The 17,524-nt window shown below is 39.9% G+C and overlaps 1 protein-coding gene and 1 long non-coding RNA gene across 2 annotated transcripts in view; one reads left to right on the top strand and one right to left on the bottom strand.

The window, feature by feature from the left end:
- Window positions 1–7,761: 7,761 nt before the first annotated feature.
- On the top strand, window positions 7,762–16,541 carry LOC111238537. Its single transcript, XR_002665818.1, has 5 exons — window positions 7,762–8,186; window positions 9,551–9,595; window positions 11,532–11,592; window positions 15,963–16,034; window positions 16,430–16,541. It is a non-coding gene; the product is annotated as an uncharacterized LOC111238537 (long non-coding RNA).
- LOC111238536 (spermatid perinuclear RNA-binding protein-like) overlaps window positions 9,777–17,524 on the bottom strand; it is a 50,316-nt gene continuing 42,568 nt past the window's right edge. The window contains exons 15-17 of the mRNA XM_022768104.1: window positions 14,879–15,002; window positions 14,235–14,285; window positions 9,777–10,696 (exon numbers count right to left, since the gene is read on the bottom strand). Of these exons, the coding sequence (XP_022623825.1) occupies window positions 10,608–10,696; window positions 14,235–14,285; window positions 14,879–15,002 (264 nt within the window). The 3' untranslated portion in view covers window positions 9,777–10,607. The remainder of the gene's footprint in view (window positions 10,697–14,234; window positions 14,286–14,878; window positions 15,003–17,524) is intronic.

The following is a 17,524-nucleotide window of genomic DNA, read 5'->3' as shown; positions in this document are numbered from 1 at the left end:
CCGCAGCTCTGGTTCTGGGGGTCGCATGAATATTTCAGGGTTTCAGGTTTCAGGCCTTCCTGCTGCTGCTGCGGAGGAAACGGACACTTCACTTCTGCACCCAACGGTGTGAAATGTATTTTTAATGTCAGACACACACACGCAGTCCTTCTCCCCGGTTACAGGTGCATTTCATTACCCGTTAATCTGAATTATTCTCTTGGTTTATCTTTTTGTTTTCTATAAAATCTCAGTTTACTCTCATGTACAACAAAACTTTTTATTAATTTGTTTAATAGGGACGATGCAGATTAACATAGTTTCAATGCAAAGCGCACAGAGTTTATAGCTATTGCTAATTTCCAACTCTTGTCCCTAGTTGTTGCTTTTACATGTGCAGTGTAATAACATACAACTGTAGCTTTCAGCAGCATTTAACCTTTGTTGTAAATTTATATCTGGAGTTGATTTGATGTCAGCTGGCGACGGGTTTCCAGAGTTGTCGTTAAATTTAGATCTACAGTTGTTTTTTTTGCGGTTTCCAATCACCGCGCTCCTCGTTCCTCTGTCACTTACTTTGAATACATGTGGATTAGTCGACTAATCGCAGCTCCAGCTCTCGTCTTGCATCAGCAGCAAAGCAACACGAGTGTCAGAGCTGTGTTTCCTCCAGAGTCATTTGATTCAAATATAAAAATCTCATCGAACTCTCGGAGACACTCGGTGACGAGCTGTTTTATCATCCCGCCTGAGGAAGAGTCTGAGACATGTCGCAGTCCTCCTCCTCCTCCTCCTCTTCCTCACTGAGGGGCCACACTCATGTACGTACTTCGCCTGCACTCGGCGGCTCCCCTCTTTTTTTATGTTGTTTTTATGTATTTTTAAATCTTCAGATGGTAATAAAAACTTTTCTTTTTTTTTGAGTCAACACAAACAATATAATGGATGATTTTTTTCCTCTCTTTTTGTCCATGACTGTCTTGTTTCCACTCCCCCAGGGATTCTCAGGGGGGAGTCGGGATGATTTTGGGCTCCGGCTGGATCGATTAGCCTCCGGCTGCGTCGCCACAATACGGCCCAGTGTTGAGGGGAGAGACAGCAGCTCTGTTATCAGCCGGTCTCATGATCTGCAGGTGCAGCAGCAAAATACCAACTGGAACCACAATCTGCGTTCAAACTGCAGCTCTGATGCTGATCTTCAACATCACATGCGACTCAGATTTGATCTTTTCTGTCTCGAGTTAGGATTAATTGGTCTATAAAATGTTTTAGTTTCCAGTGCGACACATCAAGACCAGAAAACAGCTGCGAACCCAAAGAGAATTCATTTACTGTCGTTTCAGACGGATTAAAGCAGAAAATCCGACCTGGACCAGATCATTTTCATCTTTTTTGCTTGATTTCCATGTTTAATCTTAATATTCTGATTAATCAACCAGTCACTCCAGCTCTAATGTGACTGTAAACACCAAGAAGTAACTGACATGTGAACCCTCGTGTCACAGCTCGGAAGCATTTCACCCACCAGTGATGTCACACTGTACCGCCACACCCTGGAGTGCACTCGTACATCACTGTGAGACCACTGCAGGTTTTTTAGTTGCTGTTTAGTGGCTCTTTAATACAGTAAAACAAAATTATGAATAAAATAGGTTTACAGATTAACTCTTTATTTTCTTTATTTCTTCATTTGGATCCCCATCAGCTTCCACACAGCGGGCGCTCGTCTTCCTGGGGTCCACTCACGAAAACAACAAACAATTATTAAAATCTCACTGTGTCAATAAAGCAGGAAAAACAAACAAAACAAGCCAAACAGAAAATAATTCAAATAACTCTACACGTAAAACAATCAACAATAATTACTTACTATGAAAACTAAATCAATATTGTCGCTAATGCACATTAACAAGAAAACAATGAAAGGTACAGAAGCCACAGTAACAACTAGATGAGATTCATCAAATTTAGTTTTAGTAACTTCATTCATTCATTCATTCATTCATTCATTCATTCAAAAACTGATTAATTATTTCGGTCATTTTCCAAACACCAAAGATCTGATGGTTCCAGTTTCTCAGTCGGAGACTTTGCTGCTTTTCTTTGCTGCATGTTATTGTGAACTGAACATCTTTGGGTGTCGACTGTCACCTCAGACTCTCACAAACAAATAACACATTCACTGACAAAAACAGAATCATATAATTCAAACACTCCTCGGCTGCAGTCATGATTCTGTCACGTCTTGTTTTCTGAAACATTTTTAAAGTCAGTTCATGGAGAGCACTAAGTCATATAAAGCCTGCTGTGTCTTCAGGGGGTGGAGTCTTGATAAATGTCCTCAGGTGATGTCACTCGTTTGTGATTCCAGACTTCAGCCCACCCCCCCCAGAAACCCTCTGCTCCAGGCTCCAGGCTCCAGGCTCCAGGCTCCAGGCTACGTCAGCTGAACTTTTAACAGCGGATTTAGATGAGGAAGAAGAAAGCTTGGAATAAAAAAAGGCGACTTCACTGGTTCCGCATGCGGCGACCTTTGACCCTTCTTTCAGAGTTCCCATCGTGACAGAAAACTGTACATTGGGTGTTGTCAGTGTAGCACTGAATAACCAAAATATACAAGTTGTACTGTGTAACATATATATTCATCAACTTTACATATAGATCTCTTTAATCTCAAACTTTCTTTAAAGGCAGCCAAACACCGGCCATCGCTGGTGTCTGTCTGTCTGTCTGTCTGTCGTCTGTCATCTGTCTGTCGTCTGTCTGTCTGTCTGTCCGTCTGTCTGTCGTCTTTCTATCGTCTGTCTGTCTGTCTGTCTGTCTGTCGTCTGTCATCTGTCTGTCTGTCTGTCTGTCTGTCTGTCCGTCTGTCTGTCGTCTTTCTATCGTCTGTCTGTCTGTCTGTCTGTCTGTCGTCTGTCATCTGTCTGTCGTCTGTCTGTCATCTGTCTGTCGTCTGTCTGTCTGTCGTCTGTCTGTCTGTCATCTGTCTGTCGTGTGTCTGTCTGTCATCTGTCTGTCGTCTGTCTGTCGTCTGTCTGTCTGTCTGTCCGTCTGTCTGTCGTCTTTCTATCGTCTGTGTCTGTCGTCTGTCATCTGTCTGTCTGTCGTCTTTCTATCGTCTGTCTGTCTGTCGTCTGTCATCTGTCTGTCTGTCGTGTGTCTGTCGTGTGTCTCATGAAGCAGAAAGTCTGTATCTTTTCTCTGGTGTGTTCAGTGAGGTGTGGTTTTCTGCCGTCATTTAAATGCCACACACCTCCTGCTGTGTGTATGTTGTAGGAGTGTTGGGATGTGTTTGTGTTCGGCCTTGTGGATCTTTTGTTTGTCAGTTCCTCTTGTTTCCTTTTCTTTGTTGTTATGGTAACAGACTCTCTCTCCACCTCTCTGCACTTCGTATCTGTAGTAGTGAGCCTCCAGCCTGTATCTATATAACCAATGTGGACATGTAGAGCTACAGTGCACAGGGAAAAAAAAAGATAAATGAATAAAAACAAGGCTGTTTTGTTTTGATACTCCTTGTGGAGCAGGAGACATCAGCAGAAATCAGTGTGGATTTATAATCAATAAGTTGCTGCTTCAGTAGTTCTTATGCGCCACTCGTGACTCCATTAACAAAAAGAAAAACGTAGCAGGAAAAAGTTCTTACGGCTTAGTTTCCTTGTTTTTATTGTTTTATCTTTTATTTTTTTCTTCAGAAACAGCTCCTGAAGTTTAGATTTTGATCGCTTCAGATGTGATTTATTATATTTGCAAGAAAATACAAAAACTGTGCGGGAGAAGAAATCTTCATCAGGTTTGGATTTGGGAGCTTCCTCGTGATGAACATGCAGAGCTGTTTACTGCTGGTGGTTAAAACACTCTGTACCTTTCTGGAGAGGCTGCGGTCGGAGCGCGGCGGCCTGATGCACTGAGGCGCTGATCAAAATAAGACGAAAACACCCTGTGAGGACGAGGAGCGGAGACAATAACACGACTTGTGTGTGTGTGTGTGTGTGTGTGTGACCCAAAGAAGTGTGTGTGTGTGTGTGTGTGTGTGTGTGTGTGTGTGTGTGTGTGTGTGTGTGTGTGTGTGTGTGTGTGTGTGTGTGTGTGTGTGTGTTTCAGAGATGTACATCCTCAGTGATGGAGGGAGACAAAGCAGCCAGTGTTTCTGCTGCTGCAGCTGATCTCAGTTCAGCCGCAGAGTCGGAGACGTTTGCTGCCATCTAGTGGTTGAATGTGAGATCTGCTGGAGAGATGAGGAGAGAGTTTCTGTCAGAGCGTCACACGTCATCTTTATTTCCTTCTTAGCTCCAGTCTTTCCTGTCTTACTTTTAATTTCCCTCCTTCTTCCTGTTTCTGTTCCTCCCACTCTTTCATTTTCTCTCTCTTCATTTATTTTTGCATTTTGCAACATTTTTCGTTTCCTCTCTTTTCTTCATTCCTCCGTTTTCTTTCCATCTTCCTTTTCCACGTTGTTTTCTTTCCTTCTTTACTTTTTACTTGCTATTCTTTTTTTCCTTCTTAACTCACCTTCATTTTCCTTCTTCCTCTTCTTTACTGCTTCATAAAACCTTTATTTATCAGCTTCCTTCCTCTACTTTGAATTTGTCTTCTGTCCTTTCTTCTTTCCTCACTTTTCTCCTTTCATCTTTTATTCCTTCTTTGTTTCCTTTGGCATTTCCCTCTTTCTTCTCTGTCCCATCCTCACTCTGATTTTGCTTATGTTGTTGTCCCTCCTTCACGTGTCCTCTTTTCCTTTCTGTAATCCTCCCTTCTTTCCTCTTTCTTTTACACTTGTTCTCTTTCTCTGATGCTGTTACGACTCCTGCTGGAAAAAGAAGGTGGCAGAACAGGAAAAGGTACAAAGAGTACCTTGGTGCTGGATATCTGATATCAGCCTTAAAGAAAACACGGCTCCACCAGCAGAGGAGGCTGTGACCACACCACAGATCCTCTGCTCCTCTGCTGACAGCTCCACCTCCCACTTCCTGTTTGTGGAATCATGTAGAGTTATCATTGGCTCAATCTTCCCATTTGTCTTTTTGACCTCTGACCCCTGAAAACAGCTGTTTGCTGCTGTAGTATAACAGTTTATTTTCACTGAATGTCAAGGCTTGTTTTCAACACAACGTAAACTCACCGTTTAGTGAATTTCCTGTCCTCTTCTTTGTTTTCCAGATGTTTTCCAGATGTTTTCCATTCAGTCCATTATGATATATTAATATTTTAATTCACAAACATACATTTACTGCTAAACTTAAATCAGAAATGAAACTCTTCATTTGTTGCTTCTGTTTCTCAGATTAAAATCATTGTGTGTGAGACATATATACCAATATTATGCAGTAAATAATAGTAAATAAAGTCAAACTATAAGATAAATAATTAATGATAAGAAGGAAAATAAAAACTTTGGGTTTAATTCTGTGAAAATAAGGTTTGATATGAACTGAGTCATCTTAAATAAGCAAAAACATTAATATAGTTTGAAGTTAATTTTGTTTAATTTATGCAAAAATATGTGCAAAAGAAAGACTCTACTCATGTCACGAAAAAAGAGTGATAGATTTAGTGAAGGGTGATATAAGACACAGAGAGTGATAACAGCAATCTTGTGAATTTATTATCACATACTTAGATATAAAAAGACATTTCTGCCTGTCATGGCCGCCGTACGTCTCCATCTCCACAGCGTCACTGTGCTGCTGATGTCAGAGGTGTTTCTGTGTCGGTCTTAAAAGGTGACTAAACTGCAGCTTGAGTGTGTCTACACTGCAATGCATCATGGTCCCGAGTGCTGATATAAGATGACAAACTGCCATCAGTGAGGGTGGCATGTGCCCACGTTGCGTAATCCAACACCTCCTGGCTCCTCTCTCGCAGCTAAAAATACCGACAGGATCTGGACCTCCATCTGATACGTCCTCGCTGTCTGCGCTCGCTCCCGCCTCTCAAAAAAAAACACAACACATCCTTATCCCTGATTTCATCTCACGCACAGGCGTCCTACTGTCTCTGTTCCTTTCCAAACGAGACAGAACAACTCTGTCGACAGGGTGAGGAAAGTTTGTGTAACTTATTTGAGTCTTGAAACGAAGCGGCAGACCGAAGTCTTGTTTGTTTTTCAGCTTTTTGCTGACTCATATTTGCAGTGAAGGACGGTGTCAGGTCTCCGTCTGCAGGCCTGATGCCACCGAGCTGCAGGGTGTCATCACAGGTCAGCAGCAGGGGGACCCTGGGTGGGGTGGGGGTGGGGGCTTCTGTGGCTGACAGCAGTTGATGACCCTCTGTGTCTGTTCCAGCGCTGCCACTGGGAAACTGCTGATTTGTGTCCGACTGCTTTTCAACAACATGTTCTGCTGTTAACGGACAAAAAAAAAAAAACCTTCGAGGCTCATGAAACGCTGTAAAAGCTGCAGCTGCATCACAGTCATTTAACAGGCAGCAGCTCAGTTTGATAAAGATTTGTTCAAATTTGTCGTCATGAATTATTTTCATTAATTTAGCTTCATGTTTTAAGAAATCTTTTGTTTTACGGATAAAACAAAATGAGATATAAGCTGATACTTTTACAGGTGTTAGTATTGTGGCTGGATTTAGTTTCCTCTGGCTGTTTCTGCCTGTTTGAAACCTTTGTGCTATGCTATGCTAAGCTGAGCTAAGCAGCTGTCATTCAGAGAGTGGAATCAGTTTCATCTAAATCTTTTTAAAGATATGAAATTTGTGGCAGGATGTTGGAGATAAGACAGATACAGGGTTTTTAAGGCGGATGCTCATGTCGATATGAGGGTTTAAAAAAAAATCACATGACGATTCATCAGCAGATATTCATTTTTTAACAGTAACACAAAGATTTTTGATGAGAGGAGTCTTTTTGAAGATAGAGAGGGACTGATGGAAGACCAGCTGCATTCTGGGACATCTGTCAGGGTTTCACTGTGTGAAGGGAGAGAACCACGGCCAGGACCAGGAGCTGGGTGGTGTACTGGGTTTTCCTGAGGTTGTGGAGGGGTCCCAGCACCGATCCTTGGGGCACTCCAGTGCGGGAGGGGATGGGATGAAGATGACACACTGAAGGAGCGTCCAGTGGTAGATGATTACTGACTGGTACGCTAAGTCACAGCGCTCTCTGGTGGACAAACCATGCTAGAGCGATACTGATAATAAATCAGCTCAGGCACCTATCTTTGGCTCTGATACCAATTATCTTAAATCAATTAATTTAAGCTAATTGCCACTTTGTTCTGAGTCCAGACTAAGTGGACCTTGAGTTTAGATGTTGGGAATGAACGTTTAGACTTTTTTTGCTCACATGTCCTTTGACCTACTCATTGACTGATGCTTGATGTTATTAACAGTCGCTCCAGAAGACCCTGACCTGTGACCTCTCTGGTGCAGATGGAAACTGTAGATTAAAGTAATGTTACTATTGACGTGTGAGAACCTTGTGTCCTCACACGTCAGCTGCTGAGCATTTAAAGCAGGAATAGAAGATTTTAGGATTCACCACACTCAGGTGTTATAAAAATGTAATAAATAAATAAATAAAAATAAATAAATAAAATGTTTGGGATTTTTTAGTCATTTCATCTGTGTAAATCCCTGAGAACTCCAGCTTGTCACCTGACAGTGAAGACATGATTACAGGCGACTGAGGCGATACAGAAAAAACAATATTCAGGCCCAAACACATTGCTGCCTTTAGGAGAAGTGAAGGTTTATTTGATAGACAGAAATAAATATTCCAGTCATAAACCAACAGGTAGAAACATCATCACTCTGACTGATGGACAGTTTTTATTTTCCTCCGCTGGCAGGAAAAATAACCTGGACGTTACCTAGACAATCAGTGGTGGGGGGTGGGAAATAAAAATGTGGAGTGTGTCTTTAGTCTCCTGTGATGTGATGTTCATACATGTCGTGTAGCACCGAGGTGGCGTTTGAGGAACGTCAGTGAGAGTGGAGACAAAAGGACGTCCTGCAGAGTCACAAACAGACGTTTCCTCTTGTACAAACAGCTGGTTTAAAAGGTCTTGTTTTGGGCTGTTATTGGATTGTGGCCGTGTGTAATCAGACATCTCTCTCTCTCTCTCTCTCTCTCTCTCTCTCTCTCTCTTCTCTCTCTCTCTCTCTCTCTCTCTCTCTCTCTCTCTGTTAGCTCAGATGTAATTAGCTCTGCAGCAGCCGAGCGTGACTGGAGGAACACCCACCCGGATGAAGACGAGGTTAGGAACAAACACCACACACACACACACACACACACACACACACTTCTCAAACTTGCGTTTTGCCTCTTTTTCTTCTTTCTTTTTTTTTTTTTTAATTTGCAATCCTTTGCATGACTGTTACGAATCAGAAAAGCATTTCTGATTTCACACAGTAAAGACAAGAATCCTGATTTCAGACGGATCAGATCAAACTGACGGAGCTGTACAGAGCTGTTGGTATGGAAGTTCAGAAACGACAAAACCTGCAAGAACTAAACATATCTGAGCGGTTAATCAAGACTAAAGAGCGGCAGAAACAGTTTGTTAAATTCAGAGCAGAAGCTCAGTGTTTTTAGATCTGATACTTGATTAGTCAATTGACCGAAAATTGATCGACAACGAGGAAAAAATACGAATCTTCAGAGGTTCCACATTTGCTTATTTTTCAGTGGTTTATGTCTTTGTCAAAATCCAATATCCGTTTAAATGTGCGCTTCATGTAGAATATTTCAGCGCCTCATCTTCCCGTGAAAACAGCACTTTCCGTTGGCACTACATTTTTCAACCGCTGTTCCTCCACTGTGTTACGCCACAGCTGCAGGTCAGCTGAGTGAATCGGAAAGGTTGTTGTGTTTACGTCAATGTCGATTGGAGCCAATAAAATACCCACGTCTGCTGCAGAGTCATTTGACCCGGGTGTGAATACTGATTGTTCCCTTTTACATTTGCTGACAAAAGCCTGATGTTGGCGAGTCTTAGCGAGTTTTCTGACCAGTGGAAAAGGGGATTCATTTTTAAAAAGACTGAGGTTAGTTTGTCAAATCACAGAATCTTGTTGCAGATAAATTACAGCAAAAAATTTGTACTTTTCGTGCACTTTTCGTCATTAATGAACTTCCGTACTGTCAGAGGTCATGTCCTTGATGTACAGGACCTTAATCTGACCCGACACTCTCCCCTCACTGAGACTTCTGATCTCAGCCACAAGACATCCATCGCCATTTAAACATTACGGGATGTTACAGTGGCGTTCACATCCTGTCAAAGCTTGCAGGTCAAAGCGCAGAAGCATTTCTGTCAGTTGTCATAATCAGATTAAGTTTGCATTCCTGTGGTTCCTGAGTTGAATATTGCTTTGGACACTTGTGCCAGCAGCGAGGAATAACGCAGCGGAAACATCTGGACGGGTCGTTACATGTGGTTCTGCCTCATGAAACTTTATCCTTCTTTAAATCAAATCATTTGTCAGGGATGTGCTGAAGCTTTATATCTTGACATATATCATAATAAAGGAATAGAGGCGAATAAAAGCTGTAAATATGAGGAAAGTTATCATGTTCGACTGCTAACACGTTTCTAAAGCCCTGCGCCTTGTCTTCCAGGAACAAATACAACTGTTTCAACCAGTGTTTCCCGACGTATTCCAGGTACTAAAACTACTACAACTAAAGAGGGATTTTTTTTTTTTCCTTCTTATATTTGAATAATTTTCCAGGTAAAATGATCCAGTTGGAAAAAAAAAACCCATTGGAAGAAAGTGTGAAAAATGATTTTGTGTAGCAGAAATATTCTGTTAATCATCTTGTGACCCCTCCCACACTGATGTGTAACAGCAGAGAACAGATGATGACAAACGTCCTTTTTAACATGATTTAAAATCGTTTATAAATTAGTTTTTGTCAAATTACTTATTTTAATCTTGATGCTTTGGATTGGAAAATTACTACTTAAGTCTACTATATGCAATAATGTTTAATTTGGGATTATATACCATCAACATACCAATACAGTGTTGTAGACATTGTTATAGACAATTTGTAAAATGTATTTAACTCTTAATATTTATAGATATCATATCTGAGAGTGCTTTCAGTACAAAGCTACTTCAGTCACTACTGTATTTACATTCAGAGATAGATTATAAATATGTTTCTTTACCCGTCAGGGGGTTTTACATATTCAAACATATTAACATGTTTATATATATATTCAAAACTCACAAACATCCATATATACAGTGTAGTAAATATAGTATTTACATACAGTAGCTCACATTGTCGTGTGATCGTCTGAAACAGCGTTTGAGACTCGAGTCAAGTCGCTCTGGAACACGTTGAGATTCCCGAAGGCAGAAGAAGTATTGCTTTGTGTTTTATTGACGTTTTCTGAGCGAGCTGGGTAAAACAAAGGCTCGGCTGCGGCCTCGTCCTCTCTTAAACCCGACCCGGACTCGGCAGGAGCGTCGCCCGAGGGGTTTTCTCTTCCATATTGCTTTCAATATTGCTGCTTTGTCTCGTGTGGAAGGAGAAACCCGGGGGAGGGGAGGGGAGGGGAGCAGTGCTGCAGTAATTGAGAGGCGCTGACAGAGTTTAATAAGGGTGAGGGATTAAACAGGAGGTCGAGTCTGTTGCCGGATGTGGTCTCGGTACATCATCGGGGTCAGAAAAGATCTTGAGGGCCCAGGTGGATGATTATAGGTGTGGCTATGGTCTGCGGCTGGTAATAGGCACTGTCGATGTACAGGCCACCTACAGACAGGAGACACAACAGCCGGGTTAACAGCAGCACAAATCATTAGCAGTTAGTATTTCTTAACCGTGGAGGGAGAGCTTCAACCACATGATCACTGAAGGCTAATTAGAGAGCAGATTACATCCTCCATCGAAGGTCTAGCAGCTCCAGGATTCTTAAAGGTCGGGGTGGGGGGTAAGTAGATTTAGTGCAGCCTCTGTCAAGGACAACAGGAGCTGCAGCAGAACCACTAAGTTATTTCTCTGTGGTACATGTCGGTGCTCACTGGAACTCAAGATACTCAGGTTACACAGGAAAGCAGACGATGTGTTTACATCTGATGAATAATCAGATTTTCTTGGAACCACAGCGACTCATTTTAACTGTGTTACTGATACATGATGCTGTTTCCCACTCCCCACATGTTGTTTTTAGTTGCTCAGTTCAGATGTTAACTGTTAAAGGTTGGACTTCTGGTTTACATCATGTTTCATAAATCGTGTTTCTGCAGAAAAGCAATCTATAACCCGGTTACCTGAGTGCATGTGAAAGAGGCGGGAACAGCATTAACTTCAGGGATGGTTTTGGTTTAGTAACAATAACACTGACTTCACCAAAGTAACTGAGATCTGGAAGTATGGTGACATCACTAAGAAGTCATATAGAGAAAGTTTCAAAACAAGTCAGTATCTAAACCACTGTATATGGAGTTCAAACTGACAGAGAGAATCCCCTAACTGCACAGGAACACTGTGCACAGCTTGCGTAAGTATGTTAGGTTAAAGTTGAACTTGGAAGTTGGTGTGTAAACTGTGATGATCTTCACCATCCCGCCTCTGTTTTCTCCTCCAGAGCTGCAGTTTGACTTTGTCCCGTCTGATCGTCTGACTGCTTGGGTTTCTGGACTCATTTGGTGAGTACAACATTATTACAGCTATTGTTAGAAATAATGAGCAGTTATCCTTCAAGAGCTTCAAGAGAGTGTGTTGATGTGTTTCTGTACCGGGGTTATGGATCAGGAATGAGGTTGATTTATTTTAAAAACAAAAATAATAAGTGAGAGTGGGTAAGAAATCACTGCACATAAATTAACAGGGGGAATGGAGTTAATGTCAGTGATTCAGGCTGTAAAATATGATACAAACTTAAAGGGGCTATTTGTACGTTTTTCTCTGCCACTGATCATGGTTTCTTGTTGAGTGTGTAGTGGTGATTGTTGCTTGATAGGAGCTTCGGCCATCATTGCGTTTACAAGGCAAGAGGTTATAATACGCCTTCTGTGCAGCGCTACGTCTTCAGGGCAGATTGGAGGCTACAGAGAGTCACTATTGAAAAGTGACGAGATGGTTAATTAGGCTAGCCAGTTAGCATGCCCACTTAAGTAGAGGAAAAGACATGATAGATGATGATAGAGTTAACATTGGTGTTGTTTTCCACCTCTGGAGACAGCTGTTGGTGAGTAACCAGCTGCTAATGCTAACATTAGCTATGTAGCAACAGCAAAACTTACAAATAGCTCCTTTAATACTCCACGAACATTGTAAAATAACTTTTAACAGAAATAAATCAAGGTGAGTTATCTACAAGAGAGGTTTAACTAACTGTAAAAGTTAACTGAATATAAGTGTCAGTTAGGAAAAAAAAAAAATCATAAAAAAACAAACATTACGAACCACAAGTTACTCAGCTGTTGACAAAAATATTCATTTATTTAAAAAGAATATTACCTACAAACAGGTCAAAATAAAATCTTTCTGAAAAGAAAGTTATTTAACTCAACACAAAATGGCTCATACTCAACAGTGACTGTAAACCCGGACATTCAATATCCAAACAACAGGAAAAGGTCTCAGTGCAACCGATTATTGTAAACCTGTTTTTCTTTTTACTTTATCTTAAAACATCATTAGAAAACAAAGAAAAATTAAGATACAAAACAACGTTCACATCCATGAGTGATTGTTAAAGGAATAAGTAAGATTTTGTCAAAGAAGCTCTCTGATCAGTTTTGACCTGCGTATTTAGTTCCCTGTAGTGACAGGTTTTATTTTGCTATGGTGGGTTTGCATTAGTTTCCTGCATTGTATATGCTGTTGGCATATGGTTAGTTTGTTTCTTTAGTTCCCTAATTTACTACTTTGTGTATTTAGTATAGTGAATGTTACACATTTCTTTAGTTCCTACATTGTATATATTGTTTGTAGATGGTTAGTTGTTTCTTTAGTTCCCTACAGAAGTGACAAACTACAAAGAACTTGTCAATTAAGTTCCCTAATTTACTACATTGTGTATTTAGCGTTCTGTGTACATGTTTCTTTAGTTTCCTACAATGGTTATGTAAGTTTCCTGCAGGGCATATTTAGTTGGCTCTAATTCCACAAGAGGATGTTTGGTTCCTTATAGTGGATATTAATTCAATTTCCTGCATCTTATATTTAGTAACTGTTTTTAAAGTTCCCTAGACTCACTATCTACCTATCCAGCTATCTATCCAGTGTGTTGAGTTGTATGGTAGATATTTCCAAAGTACATGTTTCTTTAGTTCCCTACAGAAGATGTTAAGTTCCCTACTTTCTATATTTTGATAGTGTATGGTAGTTTGTTTTTGTAAGTTCCCTGCCAGGAATCTTTACTTAGATCCCACTGAGGATGATTAGCTTTTGCAGTGAATATTTTAATGTTTGAGATTCTGTACATAAAACATATTTAGCTTCTTACATTTTATAATTACTTGGATTGTATTTTAGTAGTCTGGATATGACAGGTGTTTCTTTAGTTCCAAACAAAGTATTGTCAATTACTTACAGTGGATTTGTACTTTGTACCCTACAGATAATGTTTAGCTCCTTACAGAAGATATTTATTTAGTTCCCTACAATGGATATGATGTAGTTGTTTTTTTCTAGTTCCCAACAGAGTTTGTTTATTTGCTCATAGATATTTAGAAGTTGCTGTGTGGTTGGAGTTAAAGTTTGGAGGGTCTTGTATTGTAGGTGGTTAATTAGTTCCCTATAGTAGATTTCCATCACTTCGAGGAGATGTTCAGCTCCCTACTGTGTAATATTTACCTGACCCGTCTTTCACACAGTGCAGCTCACTGAATGCTGAACTCAGTTTTTCTTTGCATAACGGTTTGATGATCAAAGAGCTTATTTGTCAAAGTAAATTAATAACGCTGCTGCACAGCTTTGTAATGGCCAATTTAATCTAGCTGCTGCAGCCCAGAGGGAACATAGTTCACAACAATGGTACTGATGAAAAGCTTCCAAAAAATGTCAGTGTTGGAGTGTGAACACACAGTCAAAGTCAGGATATTCCTTTAACAAGTGACTTCCTGTGAGGTGGGTGAGGGACAGTCCTAATAGGGGTAGAGGTTGGTGACGGGGTATGCTGTGGGGACTCTGATGACTGGGACAACTACTGAGGGCATTCTGGAGGGAAAACCTGAAGAAAAGCAAAGAAAAAGGAAAAAAAAGAACTCAAATGTTGGGATGTAGCGATGAAGATTTAATGGATGGATTATTGTTTATCAGTTAGAGAGGACATTGATCTTACCGTAGGCTGGGAGGGCGCCTGCAGGGCTGTAGCCATAAGGAGCACCAAAACCTGAGAGGAGAAAGACAAAGTATGATAACAGAAAACAGACGATTCTATGTGCATCATCTGCAGCTGCAGTGATTAGTGCCAATTCAACAGTAATTTTAATAATTTTTTAAGCCTCCAGCTTCTCCAGTGTGAGCTGTCTGTACAGGACCAAGTGAAAACAGGTTTATACTTGAGACACTAAATTGTTAAACTTCACCCTTAGGCTAATAACCAATCAAAACTAACCAATAACCCTAAATTTGCGTCTTCTTAAAGTTATCTGATCTTGTGAATGTGGAGCCCTCTGATGACTTCTCAGATAATAAATCCAGCAAAACTGACATTTCTCCAGTTAATCTCCAGCCTTTACCAAAGTAAAACTACAGGGTGTCACAGCTGACAGTTCAGCCTTTATGAGCACGAGCTTGTATTGCTGCTCAAGTGCGAAACAGTGATCAATTGTTTTTTACTGCAAACTTTTATGGAATAAAACGGTAGAATTCGTTTTTTAATCATATGTGCTTCCCTCTCCCCCGTCTTTTGCTTATAACTTACATAAGAAAACATCTCTCTACTATATATACAGTATATATATATATGTATCTGTGACTCACCTGGGGGGATGTATCCATGTGTGGGTGGGGTGCTGATGTAGGGAGCTCGGGGGATGACGGGGACCCGTGGAGGTCTGGCAGCGAGGGCCGGGAGGGTCAGCACTGAGGCCACAGGTCGCTTTGGCTGCACAACACAAACACACACAGATACAGACACCTCCAGACTCAGAGACAGTTTCTTCCCCAAGGCCGTTAATGCACTGAACACTGCAATAATCATCAACCAACTGTTATTCATCCCACACTGTCATCGACTCATGTGCAATACCAAGACATACCTCAACATTTGTCGATAATGTTTATACATATTTTGTTGGGCGTAGGTTTGGTCTCAACATTTGTAGGGATGCAACAACCCCGCCACGCCTCCAAAACAAAGAGCTTGACTTTCAAATGTTGTCAACCAAGCTGTTTAGTAACATATAAGATATGTATTTAAAGTATAGCCTATATATGTAAAAAAATACATATAAAACCTGTTAGGAATTGGAACAATATCATATATTGACAGGTGTCTAGCTAATAGAAACATGTATTTTAGTATGTTTGTTTATATTATAGACATATGTTAGATAAATATATATCCATCCCAAAGCCTGTCACATCATCTTTGTATGTCAAATCACATACAAAGATATAGAATTTTAAGAAGCATGTTGTTGTATTTCACTGAATATTTCATATGTTATAAACGTATATCTTAATATATCCAGAGGATGTATATATAGTAAGAAACCTTGGGGTCATTTTTGACCTCATCTTTTACTTCACACATAAAACAAGTTTCTAGGACAGCCTTCTTCCACCTACACAACATTATGAAAATTAGAAACATCCTGTCACTAAAAGGTTGCTGAAAAACTAGTCCATGCATTTGTTACCTCTAGACTAGACTGCAGAATTCTTTATTATCTGGGTGGGGAGGCAGAGACCATATCTACATTTAAGATCAGGCTTAAAACTGTCCTAAAGCTGTCTCTCTCCATTTATATCGTATTACTTCATGTCACCAATTTTCAATTTTTTCTCTCCCATAGTTTGTGCTTCTCCTCTCTGTGTCTCTTTCTCTGTCCTCATTCTGCAGGTATCTCTTTTTTGAAGGAGCAGGATCCAGATCTGCCATGACAACACTCATCATTACTACTAGTATCTATAGGTATTAGTATGATTATTTCCACTATAACAATTAACAGCAGATATGATAACCCTGTTACCTATTGGTATAACTTCTTATTTTCACTGTTAGAATTAACAATCAACAGTGTATACTGCTGTCAGTGGTAAAAAGGAGTTTTTTCCTCACTCCTGTTGCCGAGTGCTTGCTCTTTCTAGGAACTGTTGGGTTTCTCTCTAGAATTAAATAAGGTCTTGACCGTACCTTGTAAAGTGCCATGAGATAATGTACATTATGATTTGGTGCTATGCAAATAGAATTGAATTCAATTCAATAGTAAAGCATCAAAAATTTCATAAAAAATGTCCTAAAAATATTTTACCATCGTAAGTGTGACAGCCTGTGTGTGTGTTTCGTTGTGTTCTGTGTTCATGTAGGTTCCTAGGTGGGTGGAGCTGGAGGCCATCGAGGAAGTGAAGGCAGTTGGCCACTGTCCTCCACCTAGATTATACAAGACTTCCCCATCCTGCCACTAAGGAGGCTCCCTCTTTGCACCACATGATCTTATGTTGGAGTCTTGATTTTCTGTTTCTTTTGTTATCTTTGTAAGAACAACAAGAATGTCTGTTAAATAAAATTCCTTTGTTTTCCATGTTTTCCTTATTAGCTATGGGCTCAGAGCTCGGCCAGAACACAAGTCATGAAAAATGTCTTAAAAACGTCATAGTATAGTATGGCATAAAAGGTCATATGAATGTCATGGCATGGCAAGGCATGAGACGAAATAATATAATTAGGCAGAAAAGTGCCAAAAGACGTCATAGTTTAGTATAGCAGAAAACCTCAAAAATACATCATTCCATATTAAGGCATAAAAGGTCATAAAAACGTCATAGTATCGTAAGGCATAAAAATACCAAAAAAAATCGAAGTATAGTACGGCATAAAATGTCAAAAAAACATCATAGTATATTAAGGCATAAAAGATCATAAAAATGTCATAGTATGTGAAGGTATGAGACGAAATAATATAGTTAGGCATAAAATTGCCAAGAAATATCGAAGTATAGTATGGCAGAAACAAAATTGCCAAAAAATATCGAAGTATAGTATGGCAGAAACATGCCAAAAACGTCATAGTATAGTATGGCATAAAATGCCAAAAAAAAATCTAAGTATAGTATGGCATAAAATGCTAAAAAAACATCATAGACTATTAAGGCATAAAAAGTCATAAAAACGTCATAGTATGGTCACGCATCAAACAAGACAGTATAGTAAGGCATAAAAATACCAAAAAACATCTAAGTATAGTATAGCAGAAAAATGCCAAAAAACGTCACAGTATAGTATGGCATAAAATGCTAAAAAAACATCATAGACTATTAAGGCATAAAAAGTCATAAAAACGTCATAGTATGGTCACGCATCAAACAAGACAGTATAGTAAGGCATAAAAATACCAAAAAACATCTAAGTATAGTATAGCAGAAAAATGCCAAAAAACGTCACAGTATAGTATGGCATAAAAT

This window comes from Seriola dumerili, unplaced genomic scaffold (genome assembly GCF_002260705.1).
Source record: "Seriola dumerili isolate Sdu_G_001 unplaced genomic scaffold, Sdu_1.0 BDQW01001417.1, whole genome shotgun sequence".
Classification (NCBI taxonomy): domain Eukaryota; kingdom Metazoa; phylum Chordata; class Actinopteri; order Carangiformes; family Carangidae; genus Seriola; species Seriola dumerili.
This window is presented reverse-complemented; position numbering and strand designations above follow the sequence as displayed.